A 27,331-nucleotide genomic window follows, 5' to 3' on the forward strand; every position below is an offset into this window, starting at 1 on the left:
ACAAAACGTGACCTGGTTTTCGGGTCACAGAAGGAAGGAGGTTAATTAGGATTCTAGGACTACGAAAATCCACTTCCTATTAGTGGAGCAAAATGCCCTAGTCAGAGCAGTCTCCGAGATGGAGAGAGGCCTGGAATTCCAGGTCTGAGGCTGGAACACACGTTCAGGGGTGGGGTGTACGTCCCTGACCCCTGACGAGGGGGGTGGGCCACAGAAAGAGTGAGATTCCCTGCAGTGCTGATTTAATCAGACTCTCCGCTCCGTCCTGCACCCTCCCAGCGCCCCCTCGCCCCTCGTCAGCTGTCCAGCCCTCATCAGTTCTGTGTTATTTTGCATGCCTAATCCTGGGGATGTGGCCAAGGTCGGGCAGAGGACAGGGGCTGAGGTTTTTATCCAAGAGGTTTAACGCTCCAGAGACAAGTTAAGGAAATGCGTCATGCTGATCTATGGTGTTTTAAGCCAAGCTCACCAGAAAGTGTTGGCAGGAGAGGGGCCCTCCCACCCGGGGCCCCCCCACCCTACCCTCAGCCCCGGGAAGCTGGAGGGGGCTCAGAAGTAGCAGGAATACATGACAGGGAGAAATGGCATCCCTGAGGAAGGGTTAAGGAGGTGGGCGGTTTTGTCTAGAACGAAATCTAGCTAACATGTGCTGAGCATTTTCTCTGTGCTGTGTACCCTTCTAAGCCTTTTACGTGTCTCATCTCATTTCATGCCTGCAGCCCCCCTGGGGCTGGATAACACCACCAGTCAGCAGATGAGGAAACTGAGACACAGAATTTAATTCCCAGGAAACCTGGGTGCAGAGCCCGATCCATGTCCTGCTTCTGCTCCAGATAAAAAGGCTGCCCTTGAGTAGACAAGCACAAAAGAGACTGCCCCAAGAACAGCCGAAGAAGGGCTGCTTAGGAGACAGCTGGGGGAAATGAAGCTCTGCCCCGGAGACCACTTCCAGCTGGGGGAGCAGGGAGGGCGGCATGGCTGATGGGAATTGCCCCCGGGAGGCGGTAGCCCTCCAGGGCCGGGGAGATGGAGACAGGGGGCTAGATGAGATGCCCTCTTAGGCGCCTAAGGGTCTTCCAGCTCAGGACCCCAAGACCTCCTGTGTCCAGAGTGCTTGCTGCCTGGGGCCTCCGTCCGGAGGAGAAACCTGGCTGATTATACTTCACCCCTCCTCCACCTCCCCCTCTGCCGCTCCAACCCACCCCCCTTCCCGGACTCCTGACCCCCGGCTCCGCTCTGCCCTGCCCACACGTCCCCAAAGCTGCTCCTGCCCTCTGGGCTTTGAGGGGCAGCGGTGTGAGATCAACCCAGACGACTGCGAGGACAACGACTGTGAGAACAACGCCACCTGTGTGGACGGCATCAACAACTACGCGTGTGTGTGCCCGCCCAACTACACAGGTGAGCGCCCTCAGGCCCAGCACGGGTGGCTGTGCCTGGGTGCTGGGGCAGCCTGCCGTGCACCGGAAGAGTACCACCTTCCCAGCTTCTTCCAAAGGCCCCGCCTCCTTTCCCCCTCTGCACAGAGACTTGAATCCCCCGAACCCCACCCTGTGCCATGAGGGGCTTCCCAGAGGCCCTCCCGTCCCCTGTCCACCCCTCCCCCACCCACCCCGCCCATCGCTAGCTCCTCCCCCCTTTGCAGAGGACCCCAGGGCCCTTTCAGCTTTCTGTTCATTTAGTTCATGTCCATCCCCTCCTTTGGGAGCCCTGGAGCCCCCGTGGTGTTTGAGGGCAGCAGAGAGGCCCTTGCAGGTGGTCATGCTTTGTTCAGGTCTGAATTGACGGTGGGCAAGAGGACAGGGGTGGGGGGCGCAGAGGAAACGCTTGCAAGGCAGTCTCCTGCCTGCGGCTGCCATTGACCAGAGCACAGCTCTGATTTGTTGTACTTTGTTCCTGAGAATGGGACTCGGTGGTTTTGTCTGTGTCGTAAAACGTCACAAAGGTCCCACACGGAGACTGCCCCTCTCTGGGTGTCTCCAGGAGATGAGGAAGAGGAGGAGGCTTGTAAGGCACCCAGTGCCCTCTGTGGTCTTGAGAGGCTGGGGACAAGATGAGGACAGGGTGGGGGTCAGCTTGTCCTCACTGAGGCAGAGAACAGACTCCGAGGTTGTGTCTGTCGTGCTTTCACTCCCCAGCCACCCTCAGGACCGTCCTCCGCCCTGTCCCCTGGGAGCCATGGCCCAGGCAGCCCTCTCCTGCTCACCCCTGCCCTCTGCACAAACCTCCCTAGCTAGAAGGTTGTTTCTCCTAGATCCCTGTCTGCCTGGCTTGACGGGTGGAATGTGAGGAAGCCCAAAGCTCAGAGGTGCACCTGCCAGGGACCTCATCCCTGCCATCCTTCCTGTCTTACCTCCCACATTCCCAAAACACACTTACAGGTGGTGTGAGTTTTTCAGGGCTTACATGCAGGCCTTATATCCTTGAGTATTTATGACCTGTTCGGCATTTTCTGACACTATGAATTTCAAAGGGGATGTATCCAGAGACCAGAGCTTCAAATTCTTTCCATATTTTCTTCTCGGAGAAAATCCAAGGGGCTTACTTATCTGTAACAGGTGGCCTGTGCTGCTAAGCGCGGTCCACTCCTCCAGGAAGCCTCTGGGTTTCCACTGGGGTTTCCTGTCCTCGAGCTGACAGCTCTGTGCTGTAATTAATTGCCTGCTTCTTTGTAGATCCTCCCCACCCCCGCCACTAGCCATGGGGGAGGATGGGACCGGGTCTCTGATGTGTCCCCAGCACCTGGCACGGTGCTACCACACAGGAGGTGCTCCGTAAATGGGTGTGGAATGAAAAACAAATAAGCATAGCCCAAGGTCGGGGGTGGTTTCAGCTGCCGCAGCCCCTGAGTAATCAAGTGAAATAGCCAAATGGTGGTGCAGTGACAGTGCCCTTGGTGGGGGGGGGGGGGGGGGGGGGGTCCTGGAATCTTCCCAGGGAAATTGAGGCAGAGGCATGGGAGAAAGGAGACACCAAAGGAGCAAATGCAGGGCTCCTGATACCCGTGACCTCCTGACCAGGGGCTGGATGAACCTGACCTTCTAGCCAGGGCATCCCCACAGCACCCTCCCTGATGCCTGGGTTCTCTGCCCGCCCCACCAGGTGAGCTGTGCGATGAGGTGATTGACCACTGCGTGCCCGGGATGAACCTCTGTCAGCATGAGGCGAAGTGCGTCTCCCTGGACAGAGGATTCAGGTGAGGCTTGTTCATGCCCAGCACTGGGTCCCGAGGACTCGGCTCCAGCAGTCTGGGTTTGAGGCAGAGGCTCTGGGGCTCCTTCCGTATTTTTTTTTTTCTCTTTCTCTTTCTGCCTGTTACTTATTTGCTACCATGTGCTCTTCTGTATCTCTGACTAATCATGGTCTAATTCTCTCAGTCTGTCTCTGTCTCTTTGTGGATGTCTCTCTTTCTAAGCTTCTGCATCTGTCTTCTCTTCTGTCTCTGTCTCTCTGTTGAGAGGGAAAAAGAGATCCCCTTTCTCTTACCCCTCCCCTGTTCTCCTCCTCACCCCATACCTCCTTCCCTTTCTCCCTCAGCACATCTCTTCTTTCCAGAGCTAGTGCAGTAGAGCAGTTCCACAGAGGAAGCAGAGTCCAAAGGGTATTTTGTCACCTTCCCCGGGTGCAGCCTTCACAGCGCTCTGCCCTCTGTAGCTCCAGCAAGTTTTCCAGCTTATGCACACGTGTGTGTGTGGTGGGGGGGGGGGTGGGTTGTGGGTGTGCTGGGAGGTGGGGCAGAAGCGGGGAGTGAGCTCTGACTGGTTCCGCAGACACAGCCCCTCGTGGCGCCGTGGGCAGAGCCCGTAGGAGCCAGGGGTGCACGTGAGCAGTTCTAAGGGTGCATGGAGGGGCTGGCTTGGGAGAAGGTACCAGCTCTGGAGCCTGCGAAGCCAGTGGCACCCCTGGGAAATCACTCCTGGGCTCTCTCCCCACCTCCTCCCTCCACCCTCCTTCATGACTGTGTGTCATTGCTTCTTCTGGACAAGATCCTGAGACCCTGGGGTCCTGGGGTTTTCTGACATTGGTAGGGACATCCCAGAACCCTCTGGCCAAGAACACTCTCCTCTACCCCAAAGCTGCCTTCCACACACCATTGCAGTCCCTCCTCCCCAGCAGGCTCTGTCCAGCACTGAGGGGTGAATGTGGGGACCCCTAGCACCCAGCAGTCAGGGTTGAGGGAGCGGGCAGAGACCAGAGCACCTGGAGGGACCCCAGACAAGCCCTCAGCAAAGACATCCAGGGTGACCCTACAGAGCCACCGTGCAGATGAGGGACGTGGGTCTGGAGTTTGCTGCCTGCGCTGAGGAGTCTTTAAGGAGAATTCTGACCAGCCTTTCATGCAGTGGCGTCTCCAGGCTCTGGAGGACATTAGCTCAGGCTCTGGTCTAGATGTCCCCGGGAGCTGCTGTCATCACCCTGAGTCTGTCCAGCTCTCAGTCACATGGCAGAGAGTCCTCAGACCTGGGGGTCTTGAGGCTATGATTCTATACTGCAAAGCTCAGGACTTCATGGAAACCCAGGATCTTAGCCCCAAACGAATGACATCATGAAGTCACAGAATCTTAGCAACTTAGAACTGTGGGCTCTTAGATTCAGAGAACCTCCAAAACTTGAACTTGTGAACTCTTAGAATCCTAGAAGCTAAGAATTATGGGTTCCAGCCGACCCGCCCATCACTCCCCAAATCCTCATTGTGGTGGTGGGCAGTGCAGGAGGTTTTTGATTTCCTCCTTCCAAGGCCCCTACCATGGACCTGGGGGAGGCAAATTTGACACAAAACAAAGGCTTAGAAAAGAAGAAATTCCTGGGGCCCTAGATTCTGGCTCTGAGTGCTGCTGGGGTTCTGTGGAGTGGGGAGAACTTCTTTCTGGAGCAGAGAGGGAAGCCCACCTACCCTAGAAAGTAGGATGTGAAGTGACCACCAAAGGATGGGTGGAATTGGGATGGCTTCTGAGAAGGAGGGGCCCCCAGAGGTGGGAGGAGAGTCTAGAATGGGTGAGGGTGGGAGGGGGCCGTGAGCACCTCTTCTTGTGTTTTCCTTTTCTATCTGGACAGCACCAGGGAAAACACAAGAGGTGTGTTAGGGCCTCTGGCCTCAGAGGGAGCAAAGGAAGCTGCAGTCCTTCAGTGCACGCATCCCCCTTTAAGTCTGCCTTACCTGCTCCTGTCCCCTCAGAGATGTGCCAGGTGGGCTTTCAGGTAATCGAGTTACCTGAGTAAGAGAAAAGGATACCTCCTCCCCACCCTGCCTTTCCCACTCCAGGATCTGACTTCTGATCAGGGCTGCTCTTGCACTGAAGGAAGAGCAGAGGGGTAGGAAAAGATGCTTAACACACAAACTTGAAGCCAAACCCGAGCCAGCTGGACTGACAGGCAAAATGCTTTGGGTTTGCCTAGGAAGGGGCAATGATGGTGACGGGGCACCTGAGCTATGAAGAGTGGGTAGCGTATCCACAGATGGAAGGAGATCAGTGGCATTCCAGGCTGAGTGGACAGCAAGCTCAGAGGACGCTGGCTTGGACGAGCACAGTGAGCTTGGAGGCTGGCCAGAAGTGGCCTAGGGTACAGGTCTGGGATTGGGGTGCTAGGGAGTTAGGACCAGAGATCATGATTCTCTGTTACTTGTCCCTGGAAACTCTCTCTACTGTAACCCAGACCCCTTGAGTTACAGTGGGTCTATGGAATAGAAAGACACCAGTCTGGCTTTCAAAATCTTGAGATAATATACTTGTGCACAATGTCTCTTAGAATCTTGAAGAGGTCTGCAGGCCAACTCAATAATGTTGATGTTTTTTTTTATTAAGATGCATTTAAATCAAAAGCGCTTTCTCCCAGTGCAACATTTTATAATTTTATCCCCTCCGCTCCCATCACCATAACAACTCACATTCCAAGGCAGGCAACAGGGGCATTAACGAAAGAGATGTGCAGTCAATGCAACCTTTGCCCAAGTTTGAAGATGGTTATCCTTGGGGATTTCCTTGTGTGCGGTTCTAATGAGGCCTCAACTCAACAGAACAGACAGTACTATATCAGTATCTGTGCCACGGAACCTGCAATAATATTCTGAAGGCTTGAAAGTAATAATGAAGACTGCCCATACACACAGAAAATAGTAACAGAAACAAAGGTGGCAGTGGCTAGCATGCACTGAGCACTCCCTCTGTGCCAGGCTTGGTGCATCATCTCATGTAACACTCAGCGACCTTAGGACACAGAAACTGCTTCCCGCTTCCTGGGTGGCGCTAAGGCGCAGTGAGTGGAGCAGCCGACACACGTGCACAGAAAGAGATGTGAGTCAATGCAGGCCTGACTGATTCTGCAGCTAAATCCAGAGACTCCTGATGTCCTGGAACCAAGGATGTCGCTTGGTTACTCCTTGTGGTCCAGAATCAATAGGTCAAATGCATATCAAAATTGCATCTATGTATATGTAAAACTGATTCAGTTTGCTGTACAACAGAAGCTAACACAACATTGTAAATCAACTACCCTCCAACAAAAATTTTTTTAAAAATTACATAAGCCGTACACTTTAGAAAGAAGATAAAGGCAAAACATTTGAGGACAACAGGGAATGCCGGGTATACCGCCCGATGCTTGTCTTTAGCTGAGGAAGAAACGTAGTGATCCTTGTTATTGGATGTGAGGTCCATGAACCAGCGGCAGCATCCCATGGGAGCTTGTTGGGAATGCCCAACAAGGCCCCACCCAGACTCCCTGAATCAGAAGCTGCACTGAATCACAAGATCCCTAGGTGTTTTGCTTGGGAAGCACAGATATGGAGAGGGCTGTAGTGTTGAAAAACGGATGTCAACACATCTGCCTCCAGACGGCCCCTGTTTCATCTACAGGTGAGCATGGCTTCCCTAATTCCTCATGAAGACCTCCTCAGTAGCCTTGAACTCCACGCTTATCAGGCTGGATCTTCCCCTGTAAGGAGTGAGCAGCTATTGTTGCCTTGCAGAAGCTCGTACAGCTTGAGTTGCTCTGGAGGTACTTCTAGAATTCGGGAGGCACAAACACAGATGCCTACCAGGGCCAGGTTTAACCCCAGCAGAGGCCTGGCCTGTGATGTGTTGAGCACGTGCCCCCACAAAGGCGTCCCTGAGCTGTTTCTTTAAAAGACTAGGACGGAATGGGGGCTAAGATGTGAAAGTTCACACCTTCTGGTGCCGCAAATTTACCCGTCAAATAAATAAAGGTACATAGGTCAGATTGTAGCAGATTTCACAGCTTTCGGATGCAGGTCCAGGAAATTCTCAGATTCTAGACCTTGCCCCCCTCCAGCGACACCCCACCCCTGGGCATCTTACCTCACTGTGAATTCACAGCACGCACCACGTCCTGCCAACCCTGGCACTGCCAGCACCTACTCGTGATTCCAGCCCACGTCTATCCATCCTCAAGGGAGTGGAGCGAGGGAGGGGGAGGGAGGACCATCCCTCTGTCCTGATGCTTTCCCCGTCAGGCTTCTTCGTCGCATAAGTATTCCAGCGTCTCACTTCCCTCCCCACCTGGCCACCTGCCCCTCACCTTCCCTGCCCGTACCAGCTTCCTCCTCTGACTTGGATAGGCTGTGTTATTACTTACATTCCGCCCAGTACAATTCAGCCAGTGAGCCCAGAGAGGTGCGCAGGCTCCAGGCCCTGCAGCAGGCAGAGGAGCCAGGAAGCATTTTTGTTCATACGTGCCTGTGTGTGTGTGCTTAAGCCGCTGTGAGTAGGGTGGTACCTTCGGTCTGTTTCTTGCTGGCACTTCGGCACACTGTCACCCCAGACAGAGGAGCCCAGAGATGTGTGCTTCAGGCTGTCCACTTAAAAAAAAAAAAAAATGCACGACGTGAGAGTTGTGAGTTAAGTTTTATTTGGGGCAAAATGAGGACTGCAGCCTGGGAGACAGCATCCTAGATAGCTCTGAGAAACTGTTCCAAAGAGGCCAGGGTGAAGATCAGTATATATGTGGTTTTGGTGAAAGGGAAAAACGTGCAATCAAGCACATATTGTTTACAGAAGGTTACTGCTAGTCTCAAGGAGCAGTCGTCACCATGAAGGATTTTGGTGATTTTCTAGATGTGAGGAGATCCAAGAATTGGGCTCATAAGGTTGGCTCCTGAAAACATCTAACTATCTAAAGACGTGTTCTGCCAGTTTTTCCCAGAGCGCAGAGTGCATTTCAGCCCTCCACCCTGAACACCTTTCAGGGGGGTGTTGACAGCCAGCAGCTGCAGCACATGATTGAATCTTTGTAGGGGTAGACGGCAAGTGCCCATGGTGAGTGCCCGTTGTAGCTGACGAGGCCCACGTTCAGGGAGGCCAGCCGCAGCAGCCTTCTCTGGACGGGTTGAAACGTGGTCCAGCAGGGGCAAGGTGGGGCTGCAGACACCATGCTCCTCAGGGAGGGGCGGGTCGGCCTGCAGGGCCGGGGTTGGCGTAGCCCCCATCCTCTCCCCTGGAGACCAGGAGGCATTTATCAAGGGCAATGGGAATCGCCCTTCTTATATCAGCCCAAATCTCTGGGAAAAAACGAACAAACAATAGAATAGAATCAAAGCGAGTGCCAACAGCATCATATCCTCATCATCCTCATCAGCTCCTTCTGGGTATCACATGGACTGTTTACGCGGCGTGGATCTAGTGCTCTGCACAGAGTGTATCCCTTAATTTTTAAAACCCAGCCTCGCTCTGCTGTGTAAGAGGTGAAGTTATTGATCATCAGTCACAATGAAAGGTGAAGAAACGGAAACACAGAGAGGCAGCAAGTGGCAAACACACCGACAACAGGGTCTGACACACATAAGTGTAAACAAAGTAACGTTACACTGTGGGGGCCTGGGGAAAGTCAGGTCACAGTCCCAGAGCCCTGGTTTCCTCCTGGTATTGGAGGGGGGCAGACCCTCCCTCACAGGGCGCTGGGAGGCCTCAGCAAGGCGCTCTGTGAAAGGTGCTTAGCCCCGTGCCTGGCACAGAGGTGGGCTAAGCTGAATATTAGCTCTGTGTAGACCGTGGTGGAGCCAAGCCAAAACCTGTGTGACCGCAGCCCTGCGCTCCTCAGCCAGCTCCTAACTCGCTGCCCCATGTGAATCGGCCTGCCCCAGGCAGACATCGGCTTGCAGTGACCAGAGGCTGTGGGCCGCCCGTGAGACCCACCGTGGGCCAGGCTTTGAGGAGCCCGCGCGACCTGAGGGGACCTGGTTTATGTGGGTAAGTGGAGGAGAGGCTGCCTAGGAGCCGGCCGGGCTGCAGAACAGCCTCGCTCTGCCGTGTTCCAGGTGTGACTGTCTCCCCGGCTACAGCGGGAAGCTCTGCGAGGTGGACGATGATGACTGCGCGGCCCACAGGTGCCGCCACGGGGCCCAGTGCGTGGACGTGGTCAACGGCTACACGTGCATCTGCCCGCAGGGCTTCAGGTACTGTTGAGGGGCTGGATGGCGGGAGCTAGGGGCTCGTGGGCCCAGGCAACCAGGGTGGAGATCCAGGCAGCCCTAGCCCTGGGTCTCTGTGGTACCTTGATTTCCCCAAACCTTCTTCAGCCCTTCCAAGCCACAGAGCAGATGTTGTTAACCCCATGTTGTAGATGGAAAAAATAGGTACCCAGGGCAACAACATGGAAGTTGGACTTAGGGTCCAGCTCATGTAATATCAAGCTTGGGCGTGATTCCATCTAAGGAAAGAGGCTATCATTTTGGAGCCCAGCTTGCTGGGTGGAGGGTAGTAGCCACATGACCACACTGGCAGGAGTCTTCTTTCTAGGCTGGAGAACAAAAACATTTCCCTAATAGCAGGAAAATGGGGGTGCATGAGAGGGTTTGGGGGTCAGTCACTGGAATCAGTGAAACCGGGAGAGAAAGGGGAGGCCTTGGCCAGGTGACAGATGTCCGGGGGTATGTGGAAGGGGTATGTGGGTACCAGCTCCCACACTGACTGCAAGGGAAGGGCTCAGGAGGGACTGGAGGGGAGGCAGGGACCACTTAAGGGGGGTCAGACTGGGGGATAGTTCTGTATACATGTCGGTACCCATGGAGTCATAGATGCAACTGTGCGTCCCTGGTCACAGACTCTGAGAACATGAGCCTGGAAGGAACCATGAGTTCTCAAGGCAGTTGGTTCCAAAACCCGATTGAGACCATCTCCACGCAAGGCTTGTGAAAAGTATAAGTTCCAGAGCCCCACAGCAGAGCTACGAAATTAGAATTGGGGGTGGGGAGAAGGAGCTGGAAACCCACACTTAAAAAAAAAAATGTAATTGTGGTAGAATGCATATAACACAAAATTTACGATCTTCAGGATGTTTAAATGCACAGTAAGTACCTCCATACTGTTGTGCAACCGTCACCACCATCCATCTCTTTTTATCTCGCAGGCTGGAACTTTGTACCCAATTAAACAACATTTCCGTTCCCCCTCCCCCAGCAATCAGGATTCTACTTTCTGTTTCCATGAGTTTAACCACTCTGGGCACCTCACTGGAGTGGACTCAGACAGCATTTGTCTTTTTGTAACTGCTTCTCTGGCTTCATATAATCTCCTCCAGGCCCACCATACGGTAGCACGTGTCAGAACGCCCTTCCTTTTCAAGGCTGAGTGACGCTCCCTTGTGTGTGCAGACCCCGTTTTGCTTATCCACTTATCCATGGCTGGATGAGAATCTGAGACTCTGCACTGCTAACAAATTCATTGCAGGCGATGCTGATGACACTGAAATCGAGGACCTGCACTCTAGTCCCACCCTTTTATTTTAAAAGCGGAAAGCTGGGGCTTAGAGAAGGAAGAGGCCGTGTCTCAGTCACTGGCAGGGCTGTAACTAGTCCCAGTTCCCCTCCCCGCTAGTAGCTCTTTGGCCTAAATAATGTGGTCTCCACTCACTGTTCCCCGTCTTCCCTCCCCCATTCTCCTCTCCCCCCTCCCAGCGGGCTCTACTGTGAGCATCCCCCGCCCATGGTCCTGCTGCAGACCAGCCCCTGCGACCAGTACGAGTGCCAGAATGGGGCCCAGTGCATCGTGGTGCAGCAGGAGCCCACCTGCCGCTGCCCCCCGGGCTTCGCCGGCCCGAGGTGCGAGAAGCTCATCACCGTCAATTTCATAGGCAAGGACTCCTACGTGGAACTGGCCTCCGCCAAGGTCCGGCCCCAGGCCAACATCTCTCTGCAGGTGCGTCCCACCCACCCAGCCCTTGGATGGACCCCAGCATGCCCCCAAGCTCTGATTGTTCTGAGAACAGCTGGGACACCCCCAGATCACAGCAGTCCCTTCCCATCGTCAAGGACAACACTCAGCTTGGGAGAACCGGGACGAGCTCTGTCCAGAGGGTTCTGTAGACAGCTCCTGACTGGCCCTCACTGCAAAGAGCAGCCCCAACTCCAGCCTCATTCATTCTTTTCTCTAGGAAATAGTCATTCAACTGTTACATGCCAGACACTGTGCTGGCAATGGGGATTCAATGGTGGACGAGACAGAAAAAGCCCCTTGCCCAAGGCAGGATGACAAGCAAAGGAACAATGAAAATCCTGGGTGTTGTGGGAGCACATGGTTGGGGCAGTGATCCCAGCCTGCTGGGAAGAATCAGGGAAGGCTCCCCAGAGGCAGTGAGAACTAAGCTGAGATCCGAAGGTTGAATAGGAGTTTGCCTGGAGAAGGGTGGAAGGGTGCCAGGTCCCATTCGAGGCACTAGGGCTGCAGAGATGCCAAAGTTCACATGGCCTCACCTCGTGGAGCCTGCAGTCCAGAGGGCAGGCCTCTGAGATGGAGGTTGACCCCTGGCACACACAGGAAAAAACACTCTGGTGGCCATCACCACCACCGCCACCCCCCCCCCCAAATCACCTCATCGCCTTCCTGCCTTCCTCCCTCAGTCCCACCCACCCAGGGACCCGCAGGTTATGTCCCAACTAACCAGAGCAGCACTCAGTGTCCCAGACACCCCAGTGTCCTATCAAACCACCTTCTCCATATGCCATCCCTCCAGCTGCTCCCGTGCTAGGCAGTGGGGGCTAAGAGGCTGGTCAGAGAGCCCACCCCTGGTGCCCTGTGCCTGGTAAATCGAAATCAGTGCTTCTCAGCCTTGGCAACACATTAGACTCTCCTGGGGCACCTCTTCTCTTTGCCTGGGTCTTGCCTCTAGAGATTTATAGGTAATTGGTTTGGTGTGAAGCCTAGACACTGGTGTTTTAAAAAATTCCCTAGGCAACAGTTAACACAGTACCTGGTTCATAGTAAACACTGAATTAAATAGTAATGTTTAGTAATTTGTTAATTATTATTATACTTTATACAGAGAGACTAAGTCTCTGAGAGGCTATATCAGAGCTCAGGACTCCTGGCATTTTTATATATATACACACACACACACATACATGTACATAAGAACATAGCAACATGTAATGGATACTCTATAAATATTTGTTGAAGTGCTGGATGAGCACTTGCTGGAGTATTAAGTATAGGCTTCCCTTATGGAAACGTACAGACGAGATGGAGGAGGAAACGGGGCATGAGTTCAGATCCAGGGTTCATTCAGAAGAGGCCACGTGGAAGAGGGCTCTGTGAGGGGGGGACGGGGGAGATGGGGACTCAGAGCCCTCACCCTCGTGCCTCCCTCCAGGTGGCCACGGACAAGGACAACGGCATCCTTCTCTACAAGGGAGACAACGACCCCCTGGCACTGGAGCTGTACCAGGGCCACGTGAGGCTCGTCTACGACAGCCTGAGCTCCCCGCCGACCACGGTGTACAGGTGAGGACCACCGTCCCGCCCCCACTGCACAAGCCGCGGTGCATCTTCGAGCCTGCTTCCAGCACCAGGAAAAGATGCCAGGATGGCTTTGGTGCCCCCACCCCCGCTGCCCAGACACACACACACACACACACACACACTTTCCACTGGCACAGAGTGGCCAGTGGGAGTGAGAGAGGCCGTCTTGGAAGAAGAGGTTGGAGAGGAAGGGGGAAGGCAGAGCCTGCAGGGAGATGACACCTCATTACCATAAGATAAATGGCCAGCTGGCTACTGGGGCGGAGCCTGTGCTCCAATGGGGACGAGGCTGCTTAATGAGATGCCCTTTTCAAAATGTCATCCTCATCTGGTATTAGTTTAAGAAAACGGGGAGACGAGCATGGAACTCAGGGGAAGAAATTCCAGAGCACAGAGGGAGTAGGACTTCTCCTTAAGTGACTTTCAAACTGTTCTGAAGGACAGTTTTCCCTAAACTTCAGTCTTTCCAACCATCACCCTGATTTTTACATTATCGGTATGTCAGCTGGGCTATTACTTAACATGCTACCTAACATCGGCTTTAAATCGGCTCACTTTTTAAATTTAGCTTCAGCTTGAGTAATATCATCTGTGAAATCACAGCTTTGCGAGTTCGATGTTCGATATTTGTTCCTGCTCCTCAGTAAAATGAATTCTAAACTATTAACACTTAAAAATTATTTTAGTTATAAATGTTTTTATAATACTTATAAAAGTAACTACTCACATGAGCAACGTTTGTCTGTGTTACACTAAAAATGACATAAAACCTCCTGTGGACGGATAGCCGCTCCTTGGGGAAAGCACAGGACACGGGAGACCCACATGCAGAGCGCAGCCCTCGCCCTCTGGAAGCAAGAGCACATCTGTCACAAGAAGGGAAGGGTAGCATTCTTCCCAGTAACTAAATCCTTTCTTCCATCGAAACTTTACATGGAAATCAATCCTATTATACACACAGAAACAAAGCTGCCCTGCAGGGCTGGAGGGAGCAGCGTTTCCTCCTTCATGCAGGCCCCCAACACGCCTCCAACAAACTCCGTTGAAAACCACTGGCGTCAACCTCGAGTGGGTCTCGAGGTGAAGTCCCAGAGGAGCCGCAGCAGCTGGGAACTTGTTGGAAGTGCACGTCTTCAGACCCCACCCCAGACCTCCTGACCAAAGCGCTGCGGTCGGGCCCAGCCACCGGTTTCAAGGAGCCTGTAGGTGATTCCAAGAAGTGCTAGCTTAGCTCCTCTTCCAGGAAGCCCACGAAGGCTTCCTGGAAAAGGAGCCATTTGCAGTGGGTCTTGAAGCGTGTGTGTGAGCAGGGAGAGCAGCGGGCCAGGAGGCTGGGAGAACAGCAGCGATGAGCCTGCGGCGCAGTGAAAAGCCAGCGACCAGAGCAGAAGGTTCTTGGCGGAGGGTGGCTGGAGGGAAGGCCAGCCAGGTTAGGACGGCAGGTGTGAAAGATGTCCTGGTGACCTCAGAGTCCAGGAACCAGGGCCCCCTAACATCTGTGTTCCTGGAGCCACCGGTCGTGGGTGACGTGCAGGGGGACAGAGAGCCGGGGGCAGGGCCAGGGCAGCCTGACACAAAGCCTGCGGCGTCAGACACACCTGGGCTTGGCCAGCTTCCTCCGGCTGTTGCGCAGCGTTCTCCCAGGTGTACTGGGGAGGACGCTGCCATGTCCCTCGGGGGCTGTTGCTGGGGGCTGAGACAGCACATGGCAGGCTGAGCCTGTATGTGGGCAGGTCGAGGACAGAAGGTGACAGCCAGGCTCCGGAGTGGCTGGGCTCTGTCCGGAGCTTGGGCACCTTCCCTGCCCCTCCCACACTGATGTAAGCTGTTGGCTTGGTAAAGGGGTGATATTCTCGGTAGGAAAGTTGGAACACTCTGCTGTTGTCTACAGCAGGGCAAGAGCAATGAATCGGGAACCCAGAGAACTGTCATCTCCAGCCTTGTCAGGGAGTCAGGTGAGCGTTAGCAGGTGGCCCCGGGGAGACGCCAGGCCCCTTCTCTTACCCACGGAAGGAACCAAGTAAAGGATATCCCTGCTGAGATCCGTACGCCAAGCCTGGTGACAGATATTTAGTGCCCTTTAGCTCACAGTCCTGAAGGGCTCGAGTCTCTAGGAATCTCGTATTAAAAATAGTTTTGCTTCCAAATGTTCTTCTCTAGGCAGCCCTGGTTTTGCCCCAACAGTGCCCGCTTTCACTCACTCAGTAACATCTCTCAAGCACTGTTACCCAATCAGGTCTGCCTGCTCACCGCTCAGAAATCAATACTCAGGAGAGAGGCAAATGTTGGTAGAAAGGGAAGTTGCTTTCAGTCAGAATGCCAGCAATCTGGGGAGATGGTGGACTCAGGGTCCCCCAAAAACCACCTCTGAGGATTCTGCTTGGACATGAAAGCTTTTAAGGGAAACCGGGAAGTGATCTCAGTTAATCATTGAGACAGAGGGTCAGAGCCATCGCTGTCCCCCACTATGTGCAGGCTTGTAGACTCCTCGTGATCTTTATTTTTTTAAGAAATTTATTTATTCATTTATTTATTGGCTGCATTGGGTCTTCATTGCTGTGCGCAGGCTTTCTGTAATTGTGGAGAGCAAGGGCTACTTTTCGTTGTGGTGCACAGGCTTCTCATTGCAGTGGCTTCTCTTGTTGTGGAGCATGGACTTCAGTAGTTGTTGCACTCAGGCTCAGTAGTTGTGGCCCGTGGGCTCTAGAGCACAGGCTCAGTAGTTGTGGCACACAGGCTTAGTTGCTCCATGGCATGTGGGATCTTCCCGGACCAGGGCTTGAACCCATGTCCCCTGCATTGGCAGGCGGATTCATAACCACTGCACCACCAGGGAAGCCCCATGATCTTTCTTTAGATGCTACCTTGTTCTCACAGTTTGTGAGATTACTGAAGGGGAAGCTAGGGAAGAAATCTGGTCATCTATTAATTACTTATTCATTTCTCCTTCATTGATCTATGGAAAGAACCAACAGATTAGGCAAAGTATTGCACAATCAAAAGATCTGAAATGTGTGCTTGGGCCAGAGATGAGTAACAGTATGGGGGTGCCTGGTTTAAGATTGGTGACAAGACAAAGGGGGCCTCCTGCAGAGAGCCCTTTCCTGCCAAAAGCTGTTTACAGGACCTCGCGTGGGTCCTGGGCTGGGGTAGGAGCCACAGTGTGCAGGAAAACACAGTCCAGGGAGGATGGCAGATGTGTAAATAAGCAACTGTTGCACGAGCAGGATGAAATCCGTCTCACGGGAGACGCCAGTGCATGCTGTGGGGACAGTGAAGGAGGAGCAGATGGCTGGTTCTGCTTAGAGGACCAGGGAAGGCTCCCTGGAGGAAGAGGTGATGTTTAAGCTGAGACATGAGCTGTGGCTGACACGCATATCCACAGGCTGAGAAGTGAGGAGGCCCTGGGCAGGGGAGACCCCGTCCGTGTGCATGAGAGCCGTGCTGGGAAGGGCTGGGGTTAACAGAGGACACGGGCCCAGGTGACCTGGAGCTGGCAGGACCAGGAGGCCATCCCTGCCTCAAAATGAGATCTCCTCCTCAGAGTCACAGCAGTGAGCTCTGGCCTCCTCAGCCTTAGGGCCAGGGCCAGGGAGGTAAACCGAGGCTGATCTAATCAGAGGGGGTGGCAGCCTGCAGACTTCTGCCCACCGCGGCCCCCCGCAAGGATGCACCCCGGAGCAGCTGGGTTCCGTGGCCTCTTTCGTGCGGGTGCCTGGCTGGAGTCACCGGTGGTGAGATTCTACTCCAGGCCCAGGGGAAATACACAAAAACCCACCTGAGCCCCAGCTGCCCCAGAGTGGGGACAGACTGCCCTGTTCCTCCGTTCTAAGACTCGTCTGAGGAGCAAACTCCCCTGCCTCCAAGGCCCAAGGGGTTGAGTAAGGTGACAGACTCGGGGAAAGTGGGTCCCAACAGGGAGTGGTTGGGACTGTGGTAGTCTGAAGGGCACGGCTCTAGCAGATGCAGCTGTGTGGGAAGGCGGTTCTCAAAAGAAGCTAGACATTTAGGGCTTCTGAGTGAAATACTTCAGGGTTTAAATGTTGGCCATTTTAAAACACCCCGGGAGAGCTCTCTTTGGCCAGCAGCGCGTGCTCCCTCTGTCTTAATTACCACAGACCCATCCATTGCCAGGTCTCTGTCTCATCTGCAAGCCCTGGGCAAGCATCATCATTCCTGTTTGAGCGATGAGAAACTTGGTGCTCAGACGAATCCTTGGTCCAGAGGCACACAGGCCAGTAAGTGGCAGAGCTGGGATTTAACTCCAGTCCAGGCTCCTACCAGGACCCGCTCTCCCACATCAGGAAAGGCAGGGCTGAGAGAAGGAGTGTAGCGCTGCTCTGATGGTCCAGGAGCTGGGGTTGCTGCAGTGCCCACTGAGGTCTCAGGCTGCTGCTGGACAGAAATCCTGGGAGCTCTTTCTGAGTCTCTGTCGCCACCTAGTGGTCACACCTCAGCATCCAGGTGCGTGCGCCCAGCACGTAGAGGAATGACCATTTGTCCCACAGTAGTGTAGGGTCCTGTGCCTTGGGAGCTTGGATTTGAGTCCTGCCTCTACCACCCCTACTTTAAGACTTCAAACTGGACACCTTCGATCTCTGAGCCTTAGGTCTCATTCTCATAAAATGGAGAAAAAATTGTACATCCCACCTGGAGGTTATTAGGGTTAAAGGAGAGAATGCAAGTACCTAGCATAGTTCAGCTCTCAAAACATGCCTCCTCTTGACCCCCAACAACTGTAATTAAAAGCAGAAGAGAACTCTGTGGGCTGCTCTTGGCCAACACATATTCTCACGCCAGTCCCAGACATGAGCCACCCAGCCTGGCTCGGACACCGCCAAAGCTTCCTACCTCCCACTCGGTGCTGGTTTGTTGGGCTTAGTGGATAACAAGGAAGGCTGTCAGAGCCTCTCACTCCACTGAAATCTCTGAATATCTCTCCAGGAGACGAATTACTGGGCCTTGGAACCACAGTACAATCATCTCTTTTAGAGTTCACAGCAGGTTGTTTTGGGGTTTGTTTGTTTGTTTTCAATTTTTTCTCTTCTTTTGTAGCAGCAGAGACATTTTTCCCATCCATATTTTACTTCAAAGGCCAAAATTAGGGGGGAAAAAAGTAGAAATGGAACCATTGTGATTTGCAAGGTGGTGGTGAAAAATCAGAACCTTCAGCACTGCCAACCCCAAACCTCCAGGGACCAACTGTTTGAAAACTACCAGCTTTAGGCATTATTTCCAGGAGATCCTGGTTAAGATGTGCCAGGAAGAAGGTGGCCTATTAACCCATTAGCACCTACTGGCACAGACAAGGTTATGGGAGGTTTTGATTTAGAGTCAATCCTTAATTTTTTAAATTGAGATGTAGTTGACACATAACATTATATTGGTTTCAGGTGTATGACATAATGATTCGATATTTGTATATATTGTGAAATGATCACAGTAAGTCTAGTTAATATCCATCACCATACATAGTTATGATTTTTTTCTTATGAGGACTTTTAAGATCTATGCTCTTAGCAACTTTCAAATATAGAGTATTATTAACTCTAGTCACCATGCTGTACATTACACCCCCAGAACTTATTTATCTTATAACTGGAATTTTGTACCTTTTGAGCCACTTCACCTGTTTCGCCACCTCCCACCCACCCCACCCCCCCCCCCACATTGGTAACAACCAGTCTTCTCTCTGTTTCTACAAGCTCAGGTTTTTTTCATCTTGTTTTCTTTAGACTCCACACATAAGTTAGGTCACATAGTTTTTGTGTTTCTCTCTGACTTATTTCACTTAGCATAATGCCTTCAAGGTCCATTCACGTTGTCACAAATGGTAAGATTTCCTTCTTTTTATGGCTGAGTAATATTCCATTGTGCATATATATACCACATATTCTTTATCCATTCATCCAGCGATAGACACCTAGGTTGCTTCCACATCTTGGTTATTGTAAATAATGTCGCAATGGATGTGGTGGTGCAGGCATTTTGTACGTGTTTTTGTTTCCTTTAGATAAATACCCAAAAGTGCAATTGCTGGATCATATGGTAGCTTTAATTTTTTGAGGAACCTTTGTACTCTTGTCCGTAGTGGTTGCACCAATTTATATTCCCTCTAATAGTGCACAAGAGTTCCCTTTTCTCCACATCCTCGTGAACACTTATCTCTTGTGTTTTTGATAATAGCCATTCTAACAGGTGTGAGGTGACATCTCATTGTGGTTGTGATGTTACTAATATTAACGTTAATAGTATTGAGCACCCTTTCATGTACCTCTTGGATATCTCTCTGAATTCTTTGAGAAAATGTTCAAATCTTCTGCCCATTTTTTAATCCGATTGTTTGAGTTTTTGCTATTGAGATGTAAGAGTTCTTTATATATTTTGGATATTAACCCCTTATCAGATATATAACTTGCAAATATTCTCTCCCATTCACTAGGTTGCCTTTTCATTTTGTTGATAATTTCCTTTGCTGCCCAGAAGCTTTTCAGTTTGGTGTATTCTCACTTATTTTGTTACTTGTGCTTCGGTGTCAAATCCAAAATATCATGACCAAGACAATGTCAAGGAGCTTAATACCTATGCTTTCTTATACAAGTTTTATGATCTTAGGTCATATGTTCAAGTCTTTAATCCATTTTGAGTTAATTTTTATGTATGGTGTAAGACAGTGGTCCAGTTTTATACTCTTGTATGTGGTTGCCCACTTATCTCAGCACCATTTGTCAAAGAAACTGTCCTTTCCCATTTTATATTCTTAGCTCCTTTGTGTAAATTAATTGACCACAAATGCATGAGTTTATTTCTGGACTCTATTCAGTTCCATTGATTTATGTGTCTGATTTTATGCCAATATCATACTATTTTGATTACTAAGGTTTTGTAATATAGTTTGAAATCAGGGAGAGTGATGCTTCCAGCCTTTTCTTTCTCAAGATCACTTTGCCTATTCAGAGTCTTTTATGGTTTCATATAAATTGTAGGATTGTACTTTCTCTGTGAAAAATGCTATTGAAGTGGCTTTTTTTTTTCATCTTTATTGGAGTGTAATTGCTTTAGAATGTTGTGTTAGTTTCTGCTGTACAACAAAGTGAATCAGCTGTATGTATACATATATCCCCATATCCCCTCCCTCTTGAGCCTCCCTCCCACCCTCCCTATCCCACCCCTGTAGGTTGTCACAAAACACTGACCTGATCTCCCTGTGTTATGCAGCAGCTTGTCACTAGCTATTTTACATCTGGTAGTGTTTATATGTCAATGCTACTCTCTCACTTCGTCCCAGCCTCCCTGTCTCCCCCCACCCCCACCATGTCCTCAAGTCCCTTCTCTACGTCTGCATCTGTGTTCCTGTCCTGCCACTAGGTTCATCAGTACCATTTTTCTAGATTCCATGTATATGCGTTAGCATACGGTATTTGTTTTTCTCTTCCTGACTTACTCCACTCTGTATGACAGACTCTAGGTCCATCCACCTCACTACAAATAACTCAGCCTTCTTAAGGCTGAGAAATATTCCATTGTATATATGCAGTGAGTCAAAAATTAGCCACACTCTGGCTATAGAAATTCTATATACCACATCTTCTTTAGCCATTCATCTGATAGTGGACATTTAGGTTGCTTCCATCTCCGGGCTATTGCAAATAGTGCTGAAATGAACATTGTGGTACATCTGTCTTTTTGAATTATGGTTTTCTCAGGGTATGTGCCCAGAAGTGGGATTGCTTGGTCATATGGTAGTTCTATTTTTAGTTTTTAAGGAACCTCCATACTGTTCTCCATAGTAGCGGTATCAATTTACATTCCCACCAACAGTGCAGGAGGGTTCCCTTTTCTCCACACCCTCTCCAGCATTTATTGTTTCTAGATTTTTTGATGATGGCCATTCTGACTGGTGTAAGGCGATACCTTATTGTGGTTTTAATTTGCATTTCTCTAACGATTACTGATGTTGAGCATTTTTTCATGTGTTTGTTGGCCATCTGTACGTCTTTGGAGAAATGTCTATTTAGGTCTTCCGCCCACTTTTGGATTGGATGGTTTGATTTTTTGATATTGGGCTGCATGAGCTGCTTGTATATTTTGGAGATTAATCTTTTGTCCATTGTTTCATCTGCAAATATTTTCTCCCAATCTGAGGGTTGTCTTCTTGTCTTGTTTAGGGTTTCCTTTGCTGTGCAGAAGCTTTTAAGTTTCATTAGGTCCTATTTGTTTGTTTTTATTTCCATTAGTCTGGGAGGCAGGTCAAAAAGGATCTTGCTGTGGTTTATGTCATAGAGTGTGCTGCCCATGTTTTCCTCAAAGAGTTTTATAGTGTGTGGCCTTACATTTAGGTCTTTAACCCATTTCGAGTTTATTTTTGTGTACAGTTTTAGGAAGTTTTCAAATTTCATTCTTTTACATGTAGGTATCCAATTTTCCCAGCACCACTTATTGAAAAGGCTGTCTTTTCTCCATTGTATGTTCTTGCCTACTTTGTCAAAAGTTTATCTCTGGGCTTTCTATCCTGTACCATTTATCTATATTTCTGTTTTTGTGCCAGTACCATACTGTCTTGATTACTGTAGCTTTGTAGTATAGTCTAAAGTCAGGGAGCCTGATTCCTCCAGCTCCGTTTTTCTTTCTCAAAATTGCTTTGGCTATTCAGGGTCTTTTGTGTTGCCATACAAATTGTAAAAATTTTTGTTCTAATTCTGTGAAGAATACCATTGGTAACTTGATAGGGATTGCATTGAATTTGTAGATTGCTTTGGGTAGTATAGTCATTTTCACAATGTTGATTCTTCCAATCCAAGAACATGGTATATTTCTCCATCTGTTTATGTCATCTTTGGTTTCTTTCATCAGTGTTTTAGAGTTTTCTGAGTACAAGTCTTTTGCCTCCTTAAGTAGGTTTATTCCTAGGTATTTTATTCTTTTCGTTGCAGTGGTAAATGGAATTGTTTCCTTAATTTCTCTTTCTGTTTGTTCGTTGTTAGTGTATAGGAATACAAGAGATTTCTGTGCATTAATATACGCAAATCAATGTGATACACCATATTAACAAATTAAGGAATAAAAACCATATGATCATCTCAATAGATGCAGAAAAAGCTTTTGACAAAATTCAACACCCATTTAGGATAAAAAGTCTCCAGAAAATGGTCATAGAGGGAACCTGCCTCAACATAGTAAAGCCATATATGACAAACCCACAACAAACATCATTCTCAATGGTGAAAAACTGAAAACATTTCCATTAAGATCAGGAACAAAACAAGGATGTCCACTCTCACTACTCTTATTCAGTATAGTTTTAGAAGTCCTAGCCATGGCAATCAGAGAAGAAAAAGAAATAAAAGTAATACAAATTGGAAAAGAAGTAAAACTGTCACTGTTTGCAGTTGACATGATACTATACATAGAAAGTCCTAAAGATGCCACCAGAAAACTATTAGAACTAATCAATGAATTTGGTAAGTTTGCAGGATACAAAATTAATGCCATTGGACTTTTGCTAGGTATTGTGTTGAATCTGTAGATTGTTTTGGGTAGTATGGATATTTTAACAATATTAATTCTTCTTATCCATGAGCACTGAACATCTTTCCATTTATTTTTGTCTTCTTTGCATTCTTTCATCAAGGTCTTAACAGTTTTCAGTATACAGGTCTTTTACCTCCTTAATTTTTTTCCTAGGTATTTCATTCTTTTTGATGCTATTGTAAATAGGGTTGTTTCCTTAATTTCTCTTTCTGTTACTTCATTATTAGTGTATATAAATGCAACAGACCTTTTTTGCTTATTTTAATTGAAGTATTGTTCATGTACAGTGTTGTGTTAGTTTCAGGTGTACAGCAAGACAATTCAATTATATATATATACAAATACCTATTTTTTGTCAGATTCTTTTCCCATATATGTTATTACAGAGTATTGAATAGAGTTCCCTGTGCTATACAGTAGGTTCTCATTAGTTATCTATTTTATGTATAGTAGTGTGTATATGTTACTCCCAAATTCCTAATCTATCCCTCCCCCACACTTTTCCCCCTTGGTAACCATAAGTTTGTTTTCTATGTCTGTGAGTCTGTTTCTATTTTGTAAATAAATTCATTTGTATCATTTTAGTAGATTCCATATATAAGTGATATCACATGATATTTGTCTTTCTCTGTCTGAAGTACTTCACTTAATATGATAATCTCTAGGTCCATCCATGTTGCTGCAAATGGCATTATTTCGTTCTTTTTTATGTCTGAGTAATATTCCACTGTATATACGTATCACATCTTTCTCCATTCATCTGTTGATGGACATTTAGGTTGCTTCCATGTCCTGGCTATTGTGAATAGCACTGCAATGAACATTGGGGTGCATGTGTCTTTTTGAGTTATGGTTTTCTCTGGATACATGCCCAGGAGTGGGACTGAAGGATCATATGGTAGTTCTATTTTTAGTTTTTTAAGAAGCCTCCATACTGTTCTCCATAGTTGCTGTATCAATTTACATTCCCACCAACAGTGTAGGAGGGTTCCCTTTTCTCCACACCCTCTCCAGCATTTATTATGTATGGACTCTTTAATGATGGCTACTCTGATAGGTGTGAAGTGATACTTCATTGTAGTTTTGATTTCCATTTCTCTAATAATTAGCGGTTGAGCATCTTTTCATGTGCCTTTTGGACATCTGTATGTCTTCTTTAATGTCTATTTAGATCTGCTCATTTTTTGACTGGTTTGGGGGTTTTTTTGATATTGAATTGTATGAGTTTCTATATTTTGAAGATTAATCCCTGTCAGCTGCATTGTATGCAAATATTTTTTCCTATTTAGTAGGTTGGCTTTTCATCTTGTTTATGGTTTCCTTTGCTGTGCAAAAGCTTTTAATTAGGTCCCATTTGTTTATTTTCGTTTTTATTTTCATTACTCTGAGGATCCAAAAAAATATTGCTGCAATTTATGTCAGTGTCCTGCCCCTATTTCCCTCTAGAAGTTTTATAGTATCCGGTCTTACATTTAGGTCTTTAACCCATTTTGAGTTTATTTTTGTGTATGCTGTTATAGAATGTTCTGATTTCATTCTTTTACATGTAGCTGTCCAGTTTTCTCAGCACAACTTACTGAAGAGATTGTCTTTTCTCCATTATATATTCTTCACCCTTTGTCATATCAATAGATTAACTGACCATAGGTGTGGGGGTTTATTTCTGGGCTCTTTAGTGTGTTCCACTGATTTTTAAGTCTGTGTTTGTGCCACTACTATACTGTTTTGATGACTAGCTTTATAGAAACTGATTCCTCCAGCCCCATTTTTCTTTCTCAAGGTTGTTTTGGCTATTCAGAATCTTTCACGTTTCCATAAAAATGTTTAAATTTTTCGTTCTAGTTCTGTGAAAAGCGCCATTGGTAATAGGATAGGGATTGCTTTGAATCTATACATTGTCTTGGGTAGTATACTCATTTTGACAATATTGATTCTTCTGATTTAAGAACATGGTATCTCTTTCCATCTGTTTGTGTCACCTTCAGTTTCTTTCCTCAATGTCTTATAGTTTTTGGAGTACAGATCTTTTGACTCCTTAGGTAGGTTTATTCCTAGGTTGTTTATATTCTTTTTAACATGATGGTAAATGGGACTGTTTCCTTAATTTCTCTTTCTGATCTTTTGTTGTTAGTGTATAGAAATGCAACAGATTTCTATGTATTAATTTTGTATCCTGCAACTTTACCAAATTCATTGATGAGCTCTAGTAGTTTTCTGGTAGTGTCTTTTAGGACTTTCTATGTATAATATCATGTCATCTGCAAACCATGACAGTTTTACTTCTTTTCCAATTTGGATCCCTTTTATTTCTTTATCTTCTCTGATTGCTGTGGCTAGGACTTTGAATGCTATGTTGAAGAAAAGTGGTGAGAGTGGACATCCTTGCTGTGCTCCTGATCTTAGTGTAAATTCTTTCAGCTTTTCACCATTGAGCATAATGTTGGCTTTGGGTTTGTCACATATGACCTTTATAATGTTGAGGTAGGTTCCCTCTATGCCCACTTTCTGGAGAGTTTTTATCCTAAATGGGTATTGAATTTTGTCAAAAGCTTTTTCTGCATCTGTTGAGATGATCATGTGCTTTTTATTCTTCAATTTGTTAACGTGATGTGTCATACTAATCAATGTGCAGATATTGAAAAATCCTTACATCCCTGGGATAAATCCCACTTGATCATGGTATATGATCCTTTCAATGTATTGTTGGATTTGATTTGCTAGTATTTTGTTGAGGATTTTTGCATCTATGTTTATCAGTGATATTGGTCTGTAATTTTCTTTTTTTGTGGTATCTTTGGCTGGTTTTGGTATCAGAGTGATGGTAGCCTCATAGAATGAGGTTTGGAAAGGTTTTTTCCTCTGCATTATTTTGAAATAGTTTCAGAAGTACAAGTATTAACTCATCTCTAAATGTTTGGTAAGATTCACCTGTGAAGCCATCATCCTGGACTTTTGTTTTTTTGGGAGTTTTTTAATCACAGATTAAATTTCAGTACTTATAATTGGTCTGTACATATTTTCTATTTTTTCCTGGTTCAGTCTTGGGAGATTGTAACTTTCTAAGAATTTGTCCATTTCTTCTAGCTTGTCTATTTTATTGGCACATAGTTCCTTGCAGTAGTCACTTATGGTGCTTTGTATTTCTGTGGTGTCTTTTGTAAGTTCTTTTTCATTTCTGATTTTATTGACTTGGGCCCTCTTCCTTTTCTTCTTGATGTCTTGCTAAAGGCTTATCAGTTTTGTTTTTCTTTTCAAAGAACCAGCTTTTAGTTTCATTAATCTTTTCTATTCTTATTCTGTTTCTGCTCTGATCTTTATGATTTCTTTCTTTCTACTAACTTTGGTTTTGTTTGTTCTTCTTTCTCTAGTTGCTTTAAGTGTAAGATTAGGTTGAGATTTTTCTTGTTTCCTGATATAAGCTTACATTGCACTAAACTTCCATTTTAGAACTGCTTTTGTTGAGTCCCATAGGTTTTGGATCATCATGTTTTTGTTTTCGATTTCCTCTTTGATTTCTTCAGTGATCCACTGGTTGTTTAGTAGCATATTATTTAGCCTATGTGTGTTTGTGTTTTTTTTTGCCATTTTTTCCTTATGGTTGATTTCTAATCTCATAGTGTTGTAGTTGGAAAAGGTGCTTGACATGATTTCTATTTTCTTATATATACCAAGGCTTTCTTTGTGGCCTAGCATGTGAGAATGTTCCATGTACACTTGAAAAGAATGTATATTCTGGTGCTTTTGGATGGAACACTCTATAGATATTAAGTCTATCTGGTCTAATATGTAACTTAAGGCCTGTGTTTCTTTATTGATTTTGTCTGGATGATATGTCCATGGGTGGAAGTGGGGTAATGCAACAGATTTTTATATATTAATTTTGTACCTAGCAATTTTACTGAATTTGTTAGTTCCAACAGTTTTTTAGTGGAAACTTTAGGTTTTTTCTACTTCTTACTTTCTGATTTGTATGCCTTTTTTTCCCTTTTCTTAATTGCTCGGGCTGGGACTTCCAATACTATGGTGGATATAAATGGCAAGAGTGAGCATCCTTTTCTTGTTTCTGATTTTAAAAGAAAAGCTTTCAGTTTTTCACCATTGAGTATAACATTAGCTATAGCCTTTATTTTGTTGAGTTTTTTTTTATCATAAATGGATGTAGAATTTTGACAAATGTTTTTTCTGCATTTATTAAAATGATCACATGATTTTAATCCTTCATTCTGTTAACTTGGTATATCACACTGTGATTTTGAGCCATTCCTGCATCCCTGAAATAAACCCCACTTAATCATGGTGTATGATCTTTTTTTTTTTTTTTTTTTTTTTTTTGGTGTATGATCTTTTTAATGCATTGTTGGCTTAGGTTTGCTAATATTTTATTAAGAATCTTTGCATCTATGTTCAGGGATATTGGCCTGTAATATTCTTGTGGCATTCTTGTCTGGTTTTAGTATCAGTGTGATGCTGGCCTTGTAAAATGACTTTGGAAGTGTTCCTTCGTATTTTTTGTAAGAGTCTGAGGAGGACTGTTAAGTCTTCTTTAAATGTTTGGTAGAATTCACCAGTGAAGCCATCTAGTCCTAGACTTCTGTTTGTTGGGAGGTTTTTGATAACTGATTCAATACCCTTATGGGCATACCTCATTTTATTGCACTTTGCTTTATTGTGTTTCACAGACATTGTATTATTTACAAATTGAAGGTTTGTGACAACTCTGTGTCAAGCAAGTCTATTGCTGCCATTTTTCCAACAGCATTTGCTCACTTTGTGTCTGTGTGTCATGTTTTGGTAATTTTCACAATATTTCAACCTTTTTCACTATTACAATATTTGTTATGATCTGTGATCAGTGATCTTTGATGTTACTATTGCAAAAAGATTACAACTCCCTGAAGGGAGTCAGCATTTTTTAGCAATAAAGTATTTTTAAATTAAGGTATGTACATGATTTTTTTAGACAAAATGCTATTGCACCCTTAATAGAGTACACTGTAGTGTAAACATAACTTATGTGCACTGGGAAATCAGAAAATTCATGTGACTTGCTT

At 47.2% G+C, this 27,331-nt stretch overlaps 1 protein-coding gene across 1 annotated transcript in view; it reads left to right on the forward strand.

Moving 5' to 3' along the window:
- The window catches only part of SLIT3 (slit guidance ligand 3), a 616,264-nt gene that overhangs the window by 583,363 nt on the left and 5,570 nt on the right, over window positions 1-27,331 (forward strand). Inside the window, exons 28-32 of the mRNA XM_057729448.1 lie at window positions 1,262-1,401; window positions 3,103-3,196; window positions 9,272-9,409; window positions 10,910-11,150; window positions 12,601-12,731. Of these exons, the coding sequence (XP_057585431.1) occupies window positions 1,262-1,401; window positions 3,103-3,196; window positions 9,272-9,409; window positions 10,910-11,150; window positions 12,601-12,731 (744 nt within the window). The remainder of the gene's footprint in view (window positions 1-1,261; window positions 1,402-3,102; window positions 3,197-9,271; window positions 9,410-10,909; window positions 11,151-12,600; window positions 12,732-27,331) is intronic.

This window comes from Hippopotamus amphibius, chromosome 1, assembly GCF_030028045.1.
Source record: "Hippopotamus amphibius kiboko isolate mHipAmp2 chromosome 1, mHipAmp2.hap2, whole genome shotgun sequence".
Classification (NCBI taxonomy): domain Eukaryota; kingdom Metazoa; phylum Chordata; class Mammalia; order Artiodactyla; family Hippopotamidae; genus Hippopotamus; species Hippopotamus amphibius.